This window comes from Pyrus communis, chromosome 8 (assembly GCF_041283825.1).
Source record: "Pyrus communis isolate YQ-2024b chromosome 8, ASM4128382v1, whole genome shotgun sequence".
NCBI lineage: Eukaryota > Viridiplantae > Streptophyta > Magnoliopsida > Rosales > Rosaceae > Pyrus > Pyrus communis.
In genome coordinates, this window is record NC_142572.1 from 7105595 (window position 1) to 7126894 (window position 21300).

Consider the following 21300-nt stretch of genomic DNA (forward strand, 5'->3'; position numbering starts at 1 on the left):
ATTTTTATGGTACAATTGGTAATAAACTTCTTTAATTGGTCCCAACATAATAAGCCCACAAAAACAGAGCAAAGTGTAGATCTCCATTGCCAGATGAAATCTCCGTACACTGTCTTGAAACCAATAACGATTTTATTTTATTTTATTTATTTTTAATTTTCTTTTTTATACGCTTTTTAGGCATGCATGGCAAAATGGCCACCTAGGTTAGACCTATGCAGTGTAGCTGCCACTCAACTCTCGCCTAAACGACACACGTCAAACTTGGGTAAGTGTGACTCACTTTTTCTGTTTCAATTACTGTTTGGCTGTCAAGAAAAACTGGTGAGAAAATTAGTGTAGTGTTTCTTTTCCACTAAACAGAGAGTACAGCTATATTAAATATATGTTACATAACCAAGGTTTTAACTTTGTGATTTTCAAAACGGCTACACAGTTTTAATTCAATTCAATATATGCAGGTGGCCTTTTACTGTGTGGTGAAGAGGAGTTAAGCTCTTACATGACGACGTGGGTTCGAACTATATCAGTGACTAATCTAACATCTACTTCAATAAAATCTATTATTTCGGCAAAAAAAGAAAAAAAAATCATATCAATTTATATCTTTGGATTGTCGATCATCATTAAATTGATAATTCGATAACTATGTGACACGTTTTCCATAAAGGTACTTACATGACACAGTTGCACTACATGTATATAAAAAAATACATTACAAAGCTTTGGTTTTTCCTAAATTAATGTGGTGTACACCAAAACTACATCGATTGCAAAATTATGGTTCAAATTGGGCAAATGTGGTTTATACGTTAGTTCTATACAGGTGCCCCATATGGCAAGCCGTCAATTTAAGGAAGGACTAGACCTTCAAACAACAGAATATATAAATTTATATAATTTCAAAACTCCATAGTTTAATTTGAAATAAATTAAAAATCTCGTGCCTAATTTTAAAATTGCCTCAAACTTGAAGAGCCAAAGATATAATTTCACTCACATTATAAGATAATAAGATCATGTTTGAAAAAAGATAAAGGATTGAAATGGTCCAATAATACCAGAAGAGTAGTTCTATTCACACTCATTTTTATTACTCAGACACCTATTTTAATTTTTTTTTCATTGATTTTTACTCAGTTCATTCAATCCGACGATCGAAAATTAAAAATTGTGCGTAATAGGTAAAATATAGCACCTCAACAATCTTTGGACGTTGGGCAGGCTGGGATATTTTAATATGCAATTTAGTCTTGATTGGTATTATTTATTTTCCAAAAAGAAAAAAAGGTGGGAGACCTCTAAAGATGCATTGTTTGGTGACCGGGTCGTTAAATTTGTTGCACAATGATGTAAACGGGAGCACATAAACAATATATCCAGTGTTTGATTAACAATTAATTTTAAGCAAACAGGTTATTTTTAATAGTTTCAGAAATGACAGAACATCATATGCAAACATTTTAAAAATAGGGTTTATGTATCTAGCTACCTACAAGTTTAAAAGTCAAATCTTAAACCTTCTCTTTAGCACCAGATAACATGTATTAGCAGTAAAGAGTAATGTTAAATGTCAATGTGTTAGGTAAAATTTGACAAAGAAAAGGCTACCTACATACAATCCTTAAGGGGAAAGCAGAGCCGTGTGTTTACTCCCATTACTTTGTCTAAAGCCATCTCCAATCAAAATGGTTAAATATAGTTCCGTCCATAATTATAGTCCTACAAAAAATTATTTTTAGGTGAACAGTGTCAGACCCATATGTCATCTCCAACCAAAGAGCTAGACATAACCCCTCAATAATTTATTAGTTTTAAGTTTATATTATAAATTTACTATATTTGGCTAACCTGATGTCATTTTGGTCGAATAATGGTCTGATGAGTTTCATAGAAATATAGTCTAGCCATCGTTTAGATATGAGTTTTTGTGCAAATCAAACTATTTTTTGGTTTTTGGACCTTTAACCCTCCACATTGTAGATAACCTAAATTATTGACATATAAGAAGCAATATCAAAACTGAACCTAATCAAAAATTTATCATGTAATGAAAAATACAGATACATTATTCCATTTCAAGAGTTTCTCTCTCTCATGGCTCATATGATACACGTGGTACTACTCAAGCTTACCCACACTGTTCATTTGGATGCACAAATAATAATCACAAGGTCCGGAGTTCCAACACCAATTATCCACAAAACTTAGTTCTAATTATTAATTAGGTCTAGTTTGCGTTCCTAGCTAGTAGCTCCCTTTTGAATTAGAATAGGTCATGCATAATATATAAAAATGTTAAGAGCTTGCCTTGTTGTATATATAAAATGTTGCCAACATTATTATATACACATCAAAATTTGGATTTGATCAAAGAAATGTGACAAAAGGTAGATATGATTACTTGAACCCCTCTCCTCTCCTCTAGGGTTCATCCTTATTTCTAGACATTTGAAAACATATAATGTCAAAGCTCTCGTAACTTTGACTTTTATTTCCCACAAAAACAAAACCAATAGGTCTCATCCAATCATATTTCTTTCATAAGAAATGCTAAGGAAACTTTTTCAAAGAGATTTTTTATAAATTTTCTATCACTTCACAATTTAACGTTAATTTTCGTGTTAATATTATAAAATATTGTGTTAAAAATATGAGACGCTTAATAAAGAGTCCTACTATTAAAAGAGCCGTCTTAGGCCATCTCCAACCGACCCAACCAAAATGTTATAAAGCTAAAAATAGCCCGTTTTGACACGAAAAAGATCTCCAACCGAGGGTTAGGCCAAAGGAATCGTGGGCCCCACCCGACCAAAAATGGGAGAACCGAGTAAAGGGCTGGCCAAGAGCAGCTAGCCCTATAACCCAACCCAAGTACATGCTGACGTCAGGTTACTATTGGACTTTTCTTTTTACGAAATTTAAAAAAAAAATAGATATTTTATTTTATTTTATAAATACCTAAGCCATTTCTCACATCCTTTTCACCATTCCATAGTATTATACCTCATTTTATTTCAATTTTTCACCAATTTTTCACATCCTTTTCATTCTATAAAAATAAGAAATCCGAAGGCTTATTAATTTAGCGACAAGTGACACTCAAAATATGTTCGACATTTTATTTTAATATGGTAGTTCAATTCAATTAACCATATTAATTCAATTAAAATAATGAATTATGTTTGGCCTATGGCCTTTTAGCCCCTTGATTGAAGATGATTTTTTGTCAAAGGGTTATGTTTGACCTATGACACTTCAACTCTCTCTGTTGGAGATGATATAAAATATAGTATGACATTGTTCATTAAAATATAATTTCTTATAAAACTATAAGGCTAAACATGGTCCTTTAATCCTCGATTGAAGATGACCTTAGCATTTGTCTTCTTTCATTTCACATGGCTTTGGCCTTGGGTCTGAGCTGCCTGACTCTTGTTCTTCCCAGAAAGGCCATGGTCAAAAAAGAGACGCACAAACCCTACTATATATGTACATATATGTATATTTTTCTTCTCATTTTTTCTCTCCACCAACTTTGACTTGGATGGGATCTCATTCGGATTTTCTTTGTGAGAATCATAAAAATTTATACATTCTATTTATTCATCGTACATTGTACGTACATTATATGGTTAGAAATAATTATAAATTTTTTATTTAAAATTAAATATAAATAGTATTTAACGAAAACTAACTACACAAAATATAATGAACGGATAAAATACGAAGATAGAATCGGAAAAGGATTCGCATCCACTAGACCTATCCTCGCTGCAAAGTGCAAAAATTTGCAGTACCCCCCCAATGCCCTAATTTCAGTTTAGTTTTAACTCCCTCTTATTTTATTTATTTACCATCTGGGTCGGTCAATGCCTTCGAATGAGTCAAATGGGTCACTGTTTTTGTTCCCCCTTCCCACTTTTGCTTTGGCAGCCATTTCTTTCGTATTTTACCATTCTCATCCATTTCCAACCTCTTCTAAACAATTAAATAATGCTAGATTTAATCGTGTTCAGTTCTGTTTGACTTACTCAATTCGATGACTAGAAATAAAACGACACATATGATGAATTAAAAAAAAAGTGTAAAAATCAACTCTTTTAACGTAAATTATATGTTGCCCCGGAATTCTATATTCAATAGTTTTTAACTGTTTGATTTTTTATTATTGTTCCATTAATACAAGAAAATCTCGGATTTTTTGAGTTAAATAGGTAAAAATTTAAATGAACGAAAAATGAACGAGTTGAGGAGGAAACAGTGGTAAATAAAGGGCAGTAAACAAAGTAGGCAAAAGCAAGAAGAGACAGCGCATCTTTCTCGCTTTGCTTTCTCTGCTTTTGATAATACCTCTACCTCCTGCCCCCAATGCCTCCCTCTTACTTTCACTGCAAAAAGCAACCCACACTGACTGACCCAATTTCTACACATTTGCACAACCCCCTCCATTTTTTTTCTTCTTTTTTTCTTCTTCCAACAGATAAGAGAAGGCCTATTTTTTGCAATATCCCTGTAACTTAACATCAATCTCACTTTTCGCTAAAACTAAAATTTCGTCACTTTACATTCCAAAATTCATATTTGTTTCACCTTAGGTCATATTCAGTTCATTCCATTAAAATGCTGACAAAACTATCATAATCCCACCAGAATAAAACAAATATTAAGTTTCAGAGTATAAAGTGACGAATTTTAGTTTCAAAAAAAAAATAAAAGACTAACGTCAAGTTTTAAGTCATGGCAGAAAAAAAAACATAAAAGAACAAAAGATATAGGAGAGGGATTCCATGGGGCCTACTTTGGGATCATCAGATGATTCAAACAAAATCACATAAAAATCCATCAAATTTGCAAAAACTATCTCCATTTTTTTTTCTGTTTCTCTATCCTCTCCTCTGTACACTTTTTGTTATTCAATTTCCAACTCTCTCTCTCTCTCTCTCTCTCTCTCTCTCTCTCTCCACCCATTTTTTTTGAATTTTCTGACTGGGAAGCAACCCATATTTTGCTCTGTTCCCTAGACCTATCTTTCAAATCTTGACATTCCTTGATTACCACAAAAATTTCACCTAAAAGGAGAAAATTTTAAAAAATAAATAAAGAAAAAAGACATCAGAACCCAAACCTCTCCCCATCTCCCTTGAATGTACAAAGCACCCAAATCCCCCGTACATCCAACACCTTTGGCTGTGTCTTCAAAATCCAGCCATAGTCCGGCGACCGCGGTTGCTGTTCCAGTTGTGCCGTCTGTGAATTACCCAAGTCTTGTTAGTCCATCAACCCACTGGAGCTGCTTGAGATTCTGTTCTGTCCTCGGAAGAGGATCAAGTGTTGAATCTTTTTAATCCAATCCAACTGTATTGGTTTTGCACTCGGCGATTTTCCATTGAGACTACCTGTCTTCTACAAAAATTCCTCCGATGAAATCCCTGAACCTTTTTGAGTAATGCTTCGGATCAACAGCTGAGATCGAAGTTGGGTCGGCTTGCAATGATTTATATGCATGCTCTAACTTCTTGCTGATATCGTAGTCTTGTAAAATGTCGATGACCCCAAAGTAAAGGACTACGTCATAGATTTCACCGCTGCGTGAAGGGGTCAAATGGCTGAACCCACCAGGTGTGTACTGATCGAAGTCACTCCTTCGAGCCATCCGCTCTGCCCTTGCAGGCATATTGGCTCCCAAACAGATCAATGGTTTCCTGATAGAGAATACATGTTTTCACATCAGCGTTGGAACATATAATTCATTCAGTAGAAGTAACATTCCCTTCCCACTAAACTCATCTACTCACTATCCACATATCTATCTAATTCCCTACACCTCGATCCTCAAGAATAATGCGTAAAAATGACCTGAATTTGAAGAATCACCGAGATCCCACATGTATCCACAAACTATGAACAACTGTTCCCTAATGATACCCCACAAAAGTCAACAGAACAAACCAATACCACTCAATCATTTCGATGACACTGAATTCAATATCAGAATTATCCACCCACCCAATTCTTTTATAGAAGAAGATGACAAAGCTCAACCACATTATCGTTTCTAGAAATCATTCTTAAACCCATTGCATATAAACATTTGGTTGAATAGTTTAAACTAGAAGAAAACAAGATATGAACCGTAAAACATACCGGCCAGACAAAACTCGATCCATGTCTTGTAGCTCAGCCTCAATAAATCGACACCCGCGCATAAACTTCTCATTTTGATATGAATTTTTTTGTCCTACAAGGGTCAAACACTTGATTTAGCATTCTTGTACACACAAAATTACTGACCTACAACGTCCTGACATGAGGAAGAAAAGTTACCAGAGCGCAAATAAAATGGTGAAAGCCCCATTTTGTCATATGTAGTACCATCGTAGAAATGAAGACCAACCAAAAGACTGTAATCCATGATTCTCTCTGCTTCCAGAAATTCACAATCCAGATCAATTTGCCTGCCAAAGTTTCAATCTAATTAGTACATGGCAAAGAGAGAACAATTCCATAAACGGGGAAAGAAATTACTTGGACGTACTTCATAAGCTCATGGTACCATTTTCCTTGGAGGCGAAACACAAAGTTAAGGTCAAGGTCCTTGAGAGTTGTGATTTCATCAATCTCCCCCTCAGGCTTATCAGTTGTTCGACCATGGGAGGATCCTTTAAGGTCAAATCGTCTATGTATTCTGTACTCTGAGCAGAACAAATTGCCCATCACGATAAACCTTGTCTGTTTTCCAATCAAGGGGCAACAAATTAGATACACAAATACATGCAATCATTGACAAAGGGTTTGATCGATTCTAAACCAATGCAGATTAGTCTCCCCAACGCGTACCTTCTGGCCACCGACAGGTTTGACACAATGCACGCCATAGAATTTTGTCACCAGAGAATTTTCATACCGAGACATATGTCTGTAGTAACTTGGAAGCATCCTGATAAGCACCTGAAAACGAAATACTAGTCAGATCATTTCAGCAATGTGAACCCTTCCATGTCGAATTAAGAAAGCAGAGTGGTGGTTAGGAAACAAACAAGTCAGCAAAGCGCTAATTATGCCCCATAAATGTCCATTTGTGTCCAGTAAAGTAAAAAAATGAACGCAAAAGAAGTCAAAACAGGTGGGCAACTAACCTTGACTTCTGATTTCTTGACTGTCTTAATCATAAATCTATCGTCCTGAGTCAGGTAAAAGAAGCTTCCGCTCTTCCCTGGAGAAGAGAGCTCCCTAAGCGCATCATTTCCGCAAATAGCCAGCATATAATCGGCTGGATCTACTTGGAATAGCTCCCTCAAACGTCTGAAATAACGATTTGCGTTTATACTTTTTAGGATCAAACCCGTACGAATGTAGCTCGAATCGCTCAATGCTTGTTATCAGAATTTCTACTTACAGTATACAATTGATGAAAGATGGCAATCAACAACAAGTAATCAACCAATATACAGAGCTACAGGCAAAGCATAACATACCTGAACACCATGGGACAATAGTCCTTCCACCGGAACTCAAACGACTGATGGGGTGGCGTTTTGTTCGATCCTTCGGGTGGAAACCTGGTCCAGAACTTCTCCTTCGGATCGAAATCACTCGGCTTAAGGTCCCTCACTATCGAAGCATGCTTCCCAATTGAGTACCTAAGCAACAGACACCAAAATATCAAACATCAAACTCCAAAAATCAAAACCCATCAAGGTAAATTAGCAAAATCGAACAATCAAACAAAAAAAAAAAAAAAAGAAGAAAAAGGGTGGACAAAGTACCTAATGCCCAGCTGAAGATTGAGCATCAAATCGTAATTCTTATGCCCTTTGGAAATCGCCTGGCCGGGCTTCTTGGGCTCGCCGGAGAAACAACAAGGACTCCGCCGGAACTTCGCAAACCCATCTCGATCGAAAGCGGTGCCGTTTCGATAGAACATCGAAGCCTCCACGTTGTCGATGATATCGCAAGTGATATCCCCAGCTTCCCCATCCGACTCCCAGATACAAATTCTGGGGAAAGTCCTCTCCGCCAAGCTCCCTCTCGCCCCATCCACCGACGAAACGCTGCGTTTTCGCATCGTATTGGTCAGATTCTCCGCCCCGAAAGCCCCAATGTCCGTCAAGCTCTGCTCCTTTCCGCCGTTCGCCGGATAGAAAGTCCCGTTAAGCTGATGAACCTTCAAGTCCTTGTTCCATGTCCCAACATAGCAACTGCCGTCGGGCCAGGTGAATATTCCGTTACCTTTGGGAACGCCGTTTTCCCACTGCCCGTCGTATTTGTTCCCGTTGGCCCAAATCAAAACGCCCCGACCCGAAATGACGCCATTTCGCCACTCGCCGACGTACTCATTGCCGTTCTCCCACACGTACCGCCCTTGCCCGTCCTGGACGTTTCGCTTCCACGAACCCTCGTAGAAATCGCCGTTCGCGTACCGCTTCTCCCCCAACCCGTGTTTCCGATCCGACGACCAGGAGCCCCGATATGTATCCCCGTGGGATCCGGTGAACGTCCCGCACCCCTCCATCCGACCCGACTTGAACTCGCCCTCGTACGTCGCGCCCGACGGCCACGAGAACTTGCCTTTCCCCGACGCCTTGCCACGTCGCCACTCGCCTTCGTACATGCACCCGTCCGTCCAGAGGTACTTGCCGGATCCGTGCGGGAACGACCCGGAGAAGCTCCCGATGTAGAGATCCCCATTCGGTAGATGCCTCTCGACGCTGGACGACGTTGTGGTGGGGAAAATCGTGAGGGTTGTCGTAGTGGTCGGCGTCACTCGCCGAGTCGTCGCCTGAGATCGGCTCAGGCCCATTGTAGCCACCGCCGCCGGTGCCAAAACCAACTGGGTCGACAGCTCCCTGTCCCCTTTCTCCTCCTCGGACCTCTTCTTCTTGGGGTGGGAAACGACGTCGCTCGGCGATTCACATAGCAGTGCTTCGCGCATTTTTGTCTTACATATATACACACCCACAACCCACAAAAACCGATACAGTGACAGCACTCTCACAGCACAGCAAACAACTCTGAACTCTCTTCCCGCTTCTGGGTCAGTCCGGCAGCATTATAAGGGTTGCTGACTCGCCGGAAAACGAAATCCGGTGAGCATTTGCGGCAGAGCGATGGGGGTGTTTGCTCTTTTTGTTGGTTTTTAGTATTTGGGTTTCTCTTTTGTCTTTGTTGGGTCTTCTCTTTCTCTCTTTTGAGTGCTTTGTGTCTCGGAAAATAGGTGGGAATGGGAATCCTACAAACACAAGGCGCACAGCAGAGAAAAAGAATAGAGAGAGAAACTCAGACGAGAAAGAGAGATTAAAGACGATGAGAGAGAAAACCCGTACAATTACGAAACCCCGAAAAATATTAATTAAAAAAAATCAAAACATAAAAAAAATTAAAAATGGTGAAGAAGGAGGAGGGATCACGGTTTAAAATTTCTTGGACACAGTCAATAATTTTATGGAAATATCCAAAAATCAAAGAAGGATATCAGAAATGAGGGTGAAGTCTAAAATTCATTTTCTATTGGAATTTTTTTTTAATTTAGATTAAAATTTACATATATCGTTGATTTTTTTAATATATTTGTTAAATATCAAAAAAATTCTTATATTTTGTCCAAAATAATGCTTGACAATTCCTAAAATTTTTATTTTAAATTTCCATTATTTCCATAAAAAACAACTAATATCAAATATATTCATCAATATTTTTACAAATTTACATATCAATATTTTCACCAACACTAATATTTAAACATGAGAACTAGAAGGGACAGAGAATGGGTGAGCCGGGTTTTGCCTAGGGAACGTTGCTGCTGCCTACAGGATACCGAATGAGGATCCAGGATCCTCTTTATTCATCGAATCGTATCTATTTATTATACATTATGCGACTAATTATTGTTGTTATTATTTATATTTAATTTTAAATATAAATATTTTAAATAATTTTTATCTATATGATATACGATGAACGGACACGATACCTAATCCTCATAAAGAAAATCCGGATTCTCATTCCAAAATACTATCCCACTCCCATGCCGCCCGGTCAGCTCTCTTCGTTCGATTTTATTAGATTGACGAATTTGCCCCAGTACTATTCCTTTCGTCTTCATACGTCGTCTCGTCGTGACGTGAAGGAATCGCCTGGTAGGAATAGGAAGATTCATGAGGCTGCGGCCCTTGCGGATAGGGGCAATGTACATTTACGTATTATGAATCCTTGGCATAGTTTTGTGGGTTGGCTTTTTTCTTTTTATATGCTGATCCAAGCTAATTACATTTGGGCCTGCTAACAACCTTGATAAATCTTTTCTGATTGGTTTGGGACACAATTTAAAGACTCTTGAAGTGTTTTGAAGATTAGTCAATCAACATATACCCTTATTTACGAATAACGCATTTTGACCGAATAAAATTAACAATTGAAACTATTCAATTCATTAATCTTCATTTGAAGATTATTCATATAAAAAAGTGAATTTTAAGATTGTTTGATCATACAAATATATCAAATAAATGGACAACTCATTATGAATCTATTACTTGGTACCTACACTGTCGGTTTGTTTTGTACATTTAAATGACTAAATGATCTTCGATTGAAATGATATTTTAGAGAGGTGACATTTAATTGAAGATTAAGAATTAAACAATTCGGATTATGAAAATTGTGCGGTCAAGATATGTTATTAGCATGGAGGGAATGAGCTTATGCTAAGAGGGATGCAAGTATTATCTACTTAAAAGTATAATGTATTATAACTTATCAGAAATAGAATTCGAGCTTTGTGAAAAGAAGGCGAACACATAGACGGACCAATTAGTTTAACTCACAATTGTATGTACCGATCATGATATGCTAACTAGGCATTTGATTTTTCTAAGTTGATAAAAATTGTAAACCAAAAATCAAGACTAAATATAAATTATTGTTGTAGCCTATATTTAATTGAGGGGTGCGGTAAAGAGAGAAATAGAATGGAGAATAGGTTTGAAGAATTGTATGTTGTTCCCCAGTCCTTGTGCCTTTATTTATAGTAATAAGAATGAGAGAAACTTGCTCTCCAAATAATACAAAGGTTGTTAGGAAAGATCTTCTAGATCCCAAATGATTCATATTCTATCTCTACTTAGGATTTACAAACTCACATATTGATAAGAACATATGTCACAACACTCCCCCTTGAGTGTGCAAATACTCAAGTAGATGGCGCATTAGATCTTCAGGAAAATGTAGAAGCAGTTGATGAAGACGTTTCGTCTAGTAGGCAAAAGTAACGAATGCGAGTCTCAAAACAAACGGAAGAATGCATGGGTGGTAAAACTCATGCTATGGCAAAACCCAAGGTGGGACAAAAACTCATAGACTAAGGAGAAAAGTGAGAAGTTGCATTAAGTCAAAACTATACGTCCTCTGGACGCAAGTAGAAGAGCTCACATGGGTATGACCAACCCAAGATGGGTGCCTCATCAAAACCTAGATAGGTCGCAAAAACCCAGTGGGAAAAATGCTCATAATCGTAGGACAAATAGTACATTAAGGTCAAGTGAATATACTTTTGGATACTCCCCCTGAGTATGACAAAACTTTTAAATGAAACTACAAGCATCGCAAATGAGAAAGTTACGCATACCAATTCATTGGACAAGCTTCTGGAAGGTAAACTTCGACATTGATGTCGTGTAGAGGTCAGCAAGGTTGTAAGGGATAAGACCACTTGACTTCAATCTTCTAATGCTCATGCTGATGTAAACACAATATGCTTGGCGTTGACTTGTTGGATGTATCATGATATGGTCGATACATACGGTGTTGTCTTCATGGATCGTTATTGGAACTTAACGATGGATGAAAAACGCATGGATTTTGAATATGCTCAACAAGAGTTCTCGACCATATCTCTCACGTGATAAGATAAAGTGAGTCTTAGAATGATTCAAAGGTTTCGCAACAGAACGAACCTCCAAGATATTGCGGTGTTCCTTAATGGTAAAGACATAACCATGCAAGAGCGTACCTTGCACGATCAGACAGATGGTCTGATTCAGCGAATCCCACAAGGTAGGCATCATTCTGAAGATCAAGGGGGTGTGATTTATTCTGAGGTGCATAGGGATAGATAAGCCAAAATCCGTAGTAACAAAAAAAACGTCTTTAACACCAAATTTGGTGGTGGCATGTAGGTGCAATGCTGCTTTATTCCAAATGATCAGCACATACGATGTCCGATTCTAGTGCATTGAGCTAAGTACAACAAATGTCAATGGTACTTAGATATGGCTGCCTCACGTTCCAATACGGAACCTTATGCTCCATACCCTCCATAAAGGTCTCATTTGCATCCATCATATAGGCAATCAAGGTATACTCAGATATAAAACATTTTAGGTCTAGTTCGAGTGGTGGACCAGAATACCATCAGAACTAGCTCGAAACTTCAAGTCAAGGTAATGTCGAGTTTTCCTAAGATCATTCATCTTAAAGTCCGACTTTAGGTGCAAGTCAGTATTCTCAACTCTAGCAATTTCGGATTTTTTACACGCAGGGTCATATATCCCTAACTGATCAAATATTCACTTAGACGGGTATACCATATCCATCCAGATAGTTCTGCATCCTCAAAGTGAAGGCCTCTTGAGAACCGAGAGGGTGTTCTTGTTGTGGTCTATAACTATTTGATTCAGTACATGTAAGTCATTTGGAAACTCCATGTAGTTTTCGTATCAGGATCCCAGAGATACTACAACCACGTTTGTGATGCTACAATCAATCATATGGCGTATGAGAGAAGCCTTGCGCCACAAGGCATCATATCCCACTATTTCATTCATCTCGTTTGTCATCAACTAATTCTTCTATTTGACCAATCAGTTATACGTTGACACTAATCAACGAAATGCAATTCGTTATCGTCACTTTTCATTTATGTCGGTAATTACCATATAAATGAAACATCATCTATGAAAATCTCATTCCAATTCCATATCTCATCCAAACTAATATACTGGACCAAGAACTTTAGGTCTCGGGAGTAATCCGGATTTAATCTCATGAGATGAAAAGGATTGAGACAGCGATAGAGGGGCAAATTCATTTGTTCCACATTCATACACTTTTGGGGAAGTGAATCTTTGAACCGAGTGATCTACCATGCTTTTGGTGCAAGACTAATTGATTGGCTAGCTGCCAATGTACGAAAATCGGCCACAATAGTGGCGTTTCTACTTTCGGGACGAAGGTCTATCGTACATTTGGTACACATCTTTGCAGGCACGTTTGTAGCTAGTATATATGATCTCGTCACTTTTGTTAGATCAGAGGAAGTGTATGGTTATACTCTAACGATCTAGATTGGTTTCAAAATGAGACATAATGGGAACGTCCACGATAATTCGCGTCGTTCTTTAGGAACGCTGATATTCTTATCTCCCCCTAACGATGGGAAAACTTTCTTATAAAAGTGACAATCCTCAAAATGAGTGGTAAATAGATCGTCTGTCAAAAAGGTTCTAAGTAACGAATATTACAAGGAGAATCATAACCGACATAAATTTCCATTATTCCCTGAGGACCTCTTTTGTTCTTTTTGTACGCAAGGGCAGTGCAAAATGGCACGTAGACCACACAACCAAAGATGCGCATATGCGATATGCCGGGTTCGTATCTGGTAACCAACTGACACGCGCTTTATAACGTTGGGTCGTGATGGGCCTCAGGTGGACCAACATGGTTGTTTGTAATATTGCATGGCCCCAAGCAGAGATCGGGAACTTGGTATATATGACCAATTGATCGTGCAATCATTTGAAAGCGTTTAATGAATGCTTCTGATAGGTCATTTTAGGTATGAACATGGGGTATTGGATGTTCAACTTCAAAATGCAACCGACATACAATATTTATCGAAAGTTTTCGATGTAAATTCTCCAACTTATCCAATCAAATAGATTTGATTAGATAATCAGGGTAGTGAGCCATGAGCTTATTAATCTGAGCCATCAGTGTGGAGAATGCAGCTTGTGGACAACAGCTACACGTGTGACCAACATGTAGAAGCATCAACCAATACTATAAATTATCTAAATGGTCCATAGGGTGGTTGAATCAATCCACAAATGTCCTCTTTGAATCCTTTGTAGAAAAGATAAAGGGTGCTAAGGTATAGTACGTGTCCAGGTATGATGTCTGCACTTATAGTAAAAGGATGCCCAAAATGAAGCATCACAGATCATCCTAGATATCCTAAACGTACATCCATAGCGAAAAAAATCCTTTATAATCGCAGGCTTCTGGCCAGCCACATAATGGGCATGAATGGGTGTAATCTACTCGTTAAGCGTTCCATCTTCTCTAGAATATACTTTTGGCTATATTCATAGGAAGTGCAATATGGTAATATGCCAAGGAATTTTACTTCATTTTCTACATTGGTTTCAATATGGTAATAATACTCTCGAATATCCTTAAAGCTCAAAAGGCGTTCTTTCGGTACGAGTGAGTATAAGGATTCCCTTTATGGTAAAATTAGTACCATTGGATAATACAGGGCAATGCCATCAATCCGGTTGGATAAGCCTGAAAGGTTGTCAGGGGATGATTAGGTATGAAGTTAACATAGAACCAGACCGCTAACTTTCCCACAAAACATACCTAAGCATGAGTCAATTGTAGTCACATGTGGTAATTTTCGTTAATTAACTCTTATTCTAGAAAAATAGTGACATCCAAACACCAATCTTAAATCCGAGAATAAAATAAATTATTCACAAAGTAAACCAAATATACAAGAGGGTTTGGCCAATACAGCCTTCCATGTCAAATTTTGCTCTTTCAAATGTGTTAGGTGGAGCAAAATTAGTTTCACAGATTGACTACGGGAATGGTACTCCTCAACAACGTTGGAAAAAGCACCGAAATATGCCTAACCAATGATTTATTTTGTCAAAATTGAATTAGATTCTTTAGGGTTGAGGTTCGGGAATACTATCCCTTATTCTTGAAGTTTTAGGTGCCAATGATCATGCTTCGGGCGTGATACCACCTTTTGGCAGCCCTGATTCTACCATATATTGTAAAACAAACTCGAAATGGGATTGTGAGAGAGAAACAGACCTAAACTTGAGTTTAGTAAGCTCCAGCAGAAAACTAGAAGGGCATGTTCAACAGGTTCTGGCGAAGCAGAGCAATACCGTTCAGTGCACCTTTGCTAAAGCAGAGCATGCCTTTCGATGCATCCCTACCGAAGTAGGGCATCACCATTCGGTAGACTCCAGCCGAAACTAGGTCTATACCATTCGATAGTTCCCAGCTGAATTGCTGGGTTACCATTCTTTCACAAGTGTGGTAGTAATCAGATTCGAGAATTTGGTAAACTTTTGCTCTCTATACTGCTACTTCAGGCGCAATTTAGATATAGAAGGATGAGAAAGATTCTCTTTTAGCCAAAATTCAATCGGATATAAACTTCAGAATTATACCTATTAATGGACATAAACGTTTCAATCATGTTTTGCTTCGGGCAAGAATTCATCTTTGGATGATTTGAAATAGTCCATAGCGAGTCAAAAAGGCCATGAAGCCCTCGGGAGTGAGGTACTTCCATTTGATATGTTGCAGGCATAAGTCTCCGAATGAAGATCATAGTGGAGGCTTATTCAGCTTTTCCACACCATAACTAGCTACAATGATTTCGCAACTAGTTGTAGTCAAGCGGGGTGTCACATCTTGTATCCATATAAAATAGTTTCTTAATCGAAACTTCCAAATCAGTGAAATGAACTTGTTACAGTTCGACAATACGCTGAATGGCGAAAACAAGAATGTGATTGGTGTTTTAGGAAATAAAATTTCCATAAACATCAAAGTTAGAATATTCAGGTTTTAAAACATGGTTTAGTTTAAACAGATTTAAGCATGAAGAACTTCGTGTCTCAACATGAGTGTTGAGCATTAAGAAACTTCAGGTTCCTATGGCACTTTTTAGAAACTTCGAATTCGGAAGTATGAACTTTAGGTTCATAAAAACTGCAAACAAATGCAATATTCATAAGATAAAGATATATAAAGCCAAATAAATCAAAGATATTAATAGTGGGAAACTTCGGGACCTTTGGTGTGAAAGTTTAGGGAAACGGCCCTAAAAGGATGGAGCTTTAAGTCCAAAAAATATTATTTTAATTGGCTAGGCTACGGGCTAGTGAAAAAAAATTGGATTAATAGAACCCAGGCCCAAATATAGGTTAAGGAAGAAAAAGTGAAAATTAAATCCCGATAAAAAGGTTTAAGGTTTCATATGGGCTAAAATAAATAGGCCCATAAAGAAAAATGTTTTTCTCACACGTGGAATGGACTGCAGGTCCATTCGGAGAAAACAAGTGGGCTGGAAAAAGTCCAAAACGGATAAGAGAGCCAAAGTGGGCTTCCTACCTATTTTCATTTTTTTTTCTTGGGGTTTGCTGTCAAAACCTGGCCCAAAGAATTGAGGGCCCAAAAGAAATGGAACCAAGCCCCAGGCCCAAGACGTGGGCTAGGGTTGTAGTGGGCTGAGCACAAGCATGCAAGCCCAAGGCCTCGGGTCGGGTTGGGGACACCCCATCGAAGGCTGGGTATGCTACCGTCGACGAAATAAAGAACATCACTACATTAGATGGAAATTTCCAAACAAAGTCAAACGCAGTTTTGATGGGGAAGGGTTCTAAACATCGGAGGAGTGTGAAATCTCGACCTCCGTGGAGATTTCGAAGCGAAGGGCTCTCGTCGAGGATGATGATGTGGGCTTGTAGGATGACTTCCAATCGTCAGAATAAGCCACAGGACGATAGCAGGTTGTCAAAGAAAATTGATTTCACCATGTTCTGGTGAAAAACAGTGGTGAAGTAGGCTATAGGCCACCTAGACGGCGACCCAATATCAGGGAGCACGTCAGATTTGCAGATTAGGATTTGGAACAGTCAACGGCTCGGCTCGGCTCCAGGGCGAGTTATGTACTCAAGCGATGGGCTTTTAGGTTGGGCCAAACAAAAACAGATTTGCCATGTTTCTAGGCCTAAATTGAAGCGGGCTTGGCTCAGTACAAGCTGCACACTAGCCATATGAAATTAAGGCCTAGTTAAAGACAGACTAGGTTTTCAAGCCCAATACGAATTCTACATCCTTTTGTTCTTTCTTTTTTCTTCCTTATTCACACATATTCAAATCACAGAATAGCAAAATTATGGATATAATGCATAAACAATTTATGTAGAATCTAAAATTCGTAAATCGTAAAGTTAGGTCATGCATTATGGTGAAGGTTCATGCCATCAAGGCTGAAAATATATCAAGATAAACATCGTTGTTTTAAAAGAACCTAGATTGCGTGATGAATACTGTGAACGAGTTTGTAGAAATTCTTTCTTCAATTTCGGCTTTCATCTTCAAGCTTGTATCACGTTCAACATAAGAAAAAAATAAATTGAATCAATAAAAGCAAATGAATTCAATAAAATCAAAATTGAATCAATTAAAAATAATTGAAACATAATACTCCCCAGATTGAAGAGGAATAAATTCTCTTTAGCACAACGTGAAGAACGTGCTGATAATATGTTGTGGCCTATATTTAATTAAGGGGTTTTGCAAAGACTGAAAGAGAATGAAGAATAGGCTTGAGGAATTATGTGTTGTTTCCTAGTCTTTTTGCCTTTATTTATAGTAATAAGGAGGAGAGAAACTTATTCTCCAAGTAATACAAAGTCTATTAGGAAAGATCTTCTAGATCCCAAATGATTCCTATTCTTATCTCTACTTAGGATTTACACAATCACATATTGATAAGAACATATGTCACAATAATTATATATATCTTACAGTTATAATTAGAGTGATTCTTACTTTACTATCTTCAAGTATCGAGAAGTTCACATTTTGTTACCCTTTAGTTTTTTTCCTCTCACTTTCATACCTAAAGCTACGGTTTGCTTCCAAAATCATACTTTTGTTAGTCTATTAGTTAAATTCTCTATTAAACGATGAGGTGGCAGGCCCTTAGCCCCACCAAAAACAATTGAAATTAATAAAAACCAAAAATCTTTCTTATTACTAAAAAAACCATAAATATTAAATTTAAAATTTAAAAATCAAAACACAAAATAAAAAACATTCTCTTTACTACTTCCTTCAGCACCCATGCAACCTTTTGCACATCATCCCCGCCACCATTGGACTTTCCCCTACCCCACATGAAATTAGTACCAGACGTAATATTCTATATATAAAAATGATAATATGCTAGATTGACTAGTCAAGCCCTCTGGTCAATTAAGATAGAATTGTTAGTCGATAAATTAAAGATTTAATAACCAATTTCAAATACCAAAAGCTATCCTAGTAAGCAAGATCTCTGTTCGTTCCAAGTTATTAATGTGTCAAGTGATCAAGATTGTGAACACATACTAATTAAATACTCAAGTGATACATGTAGCATGTAGTTATGTGAGATATGTGGCACACTATAAATAATTTTGAACAGAAGATATTTTTGGCTAGAAAAACCCACATCTGGGTTAAAAAACCGGGGATTCTCCACTGAGTACAATCCATTGGTATAATCAAGGTTCTTATAAAGTACCACGCAAAGTTTAATTCCTAGATTCATATCTATAGAGCAGCTTTACCTTTGTGCAACCTTGCCTCACATAAGATGGATTCCTTTGGTCTTCACGAAGTGGCAACTCCATTTGAGCCCTTCACCTTGTGGCATCAAAACCATCACACAAACTATGCATAAGATGTTATGGCAATGATATGCAGATCTGGATTCAAATGTCTAGTCATTTTCTCAAGTTAAACAGTTGAAAGAAAAATTGACGAATCCTAAAATGGGTCAGTTTTAAAGATTTGACACTAGAAATACTTGACCACAAATTTAATGCAAAACCAAAGACAATGCAACCCTATTCTTCAATGATTAGGTGTTTAATGCATGAAAGAAGGTTTTGCAACTAGGGTTTCATAAATGAAGAACAAAGAAGAAGGTGAGGCCTTAATGCCTTTTTCTCTATTTCTTTCTCTAGGAATATGATCTGAAAGCCCCAAAGAAAACAATGAAATCAGCTAGGGATCTTAACCCCAAAAGCTTTGGTTCATTTTTCAACCGATAGGACAAGTGTCAAGCTTCAAAATGATTTGAAAATATCAAGGGTGAAAAACAGACATTCACCAAAAAGTTGTCAGTCAACCCATGTGGGCAGGTCTTAAATTGCATGCCCAGCTTGCTAGAAATCCACGCGCATGGCTGATTAGATAACTAAGCTAGTTAGAATGAAACATGAATGTAGACATGAAATGCATATGCATGAACAAACCCTTTAAAGTGAGTTGTTCCACATCCTTGAACATTTCTTCCCAGCAGACACAACCCATAAATAAAGAAAAGCCTAAAGCTAGATTAAGCATGTGGTACACTTACAATGTTAATAAGGAAAGTCAAACCTAAAAGTCTAGACTTCACAATACACCAACCGAGCCCCCTCTGTCTTTATCTCGGAAGGTACTCCTCTCATGCGTCTTCATTTGCGCGCTCAATATGTCCGTATAGTTCATCTACACCACCTTGTCGAAAACATTGCAGTTTAGCTTGAACATTGTGTAGCTAAGTCTTGGCTACAAATTTGAAGCAGGTACAAATTGATTAGAAATTGAGATTTGGTTTAGAGGTGGAATTCGAGAATCGGAGTGACACCAACTTGGTTGTAGTCGTTCTGGAATCGTTTTCGGCTCAATGAGGGTATGCGGGGATGAGTATGCCCATAGAGTGAGGTGTTGACGTGGGACAATGATTTTCTAGGGCCAAAGTAAGGTAGATCGGAATACGAATGCCTCATATTTTCGGTGATGGACTCAATAGCTTTCTAGTGGAGCTGAATAAACTGAGCAGTGATTCAACCATTCTCCTATTCTAAAGTAGTGGGTGAAGTCCAACAACTTGTTGAGATTGAATAAATACATATAGCAATTGGCCATGAGCCAGATCACATGTGACTCGATCCGGCCTGCCTTTTCCCTTTAGTAGTGATGAGCATAAGTGTTTTTTGGCCCATTTTTTTTTCTTGTTGCTAGGCTAATAGCCAAGCCCACGAACAACAAAAGGGAAAGGCCCAACCCATTTTTCGAGGCATTTTCTCATACAAATTCCAGCACAAACCTCGGAGAGGTATGTAGTGAGTCCCATGGACTCTCTGTAACCATTGACCTTAATTAATTAATTTAATTTGGATCATCTACGATGCAATTAATTGTTTATGTTTTCAATTTACATATATATGTTTGTGGTTGTATATGTAGTGTACTGGAGGTTTAACCGAAGCTCAAATATAGAGTTCTTGAGCATGCTATAGAGATTTTATCTCCCAAACACGCTCCACTTATGTTTGAGGTTGGTTAGACAATTCCATGTTGAATGTTTTAGAAGACTTATACTCAAGCACTGATTTCATATTTTGTGTCTTTGACAGAATCTCAAACCTTAACAAGCTAGACTTTACCAATTTGGAGGTATCTAATTCGAAATATCTTAAATGGATGTAAGACATGAAGCTCCACCTAACTGCCAATCACCTGAGAGTTACGATTGACGTTAATAATATAGCAAGAGAAGCTAACTAAGAACTTGTCATGATCTTCATTGTAAGGCATGCATGATGCTCTATAGACGGAATACCTTGTGGAACAGAACCTTTATGCTCTCTGGCAAGCACTGACTGATCGTTTCCTCCACCAAGAATTTATTGAACCACCACATGCAAGGCACGATTGACTTATTCTTTAGTTACATAACTTTAAGCATGTAAACAAATATAATTTTGAAGTATATCCAGTAGGGAAGTAATGGTATGGTTGATAACGTTACGACTTATACCATCTTGCGTAACTATAAGTACTTCACTAACTTCATACCTAAAACCTCATCTCTGACAGCCCCCTCAAGCCTATCCAACCTAATCAAGGGCATGGCAAAAGCCGCTTGATGTTGTCCAATGGTACAATGTTCACTAGAAATATACCTTGTAGTTATTATTATTTAGACTATGAATATGTAAATCAAGAAGTAAGATTCCATTACAATTTGGGATATCTAATACCTTTATACTTGTATTACTTGTTAAGGCAAGTAAAGTTCACCTAATTAGTATACATAAAGGTATAAGGCCACAATGGAGAGTGTAATTCACAAAAATTGAGATCTCTCTTTCTCTCTCTTGCCATTCATCTTTATCCTCACCATACATATTTTTTTTCAACAATATATATAAACCACTTATTAGGTGT

General features: G+C 37.7%; 1 protein-coding gene across 1 annotated transcript; it reads right to left on the bottom strand.

The window, feature by feature from the left end:
* Window positions 1–4816: 4816 nt before the first annotated feature.
* LOC137717692 (phosphatidylinositol 4-phosphate 5-kinase 1-like) lies at window positions 4817–9387 on the bottom strand. The gene is made up of 8 exons (XM_068457136.2): window positions 7770–9387; window positions 7479–7643; window positions 7140–7305; window positions 6841–6951; window positions 6539–6732; window positions 6328–6458; window positions 6148–6241; window positions 4817–5705 (listed from the first exon to the last, which is right to left on the bottom strand). The coding sequence occupies exons 1-8, from the start codon at window positions 8933–8935 to the stop codon at window positions 5396–5398; spliced, it is 2337 nt and encodes a 778-aa protein (XP_068313237.2). The 5' UTR covers window positions 8936–9387; the 3' UTR covers window positions 4817–5395.
* Window positions 9388–21300: the final 11913 nt, after the last annotated feature.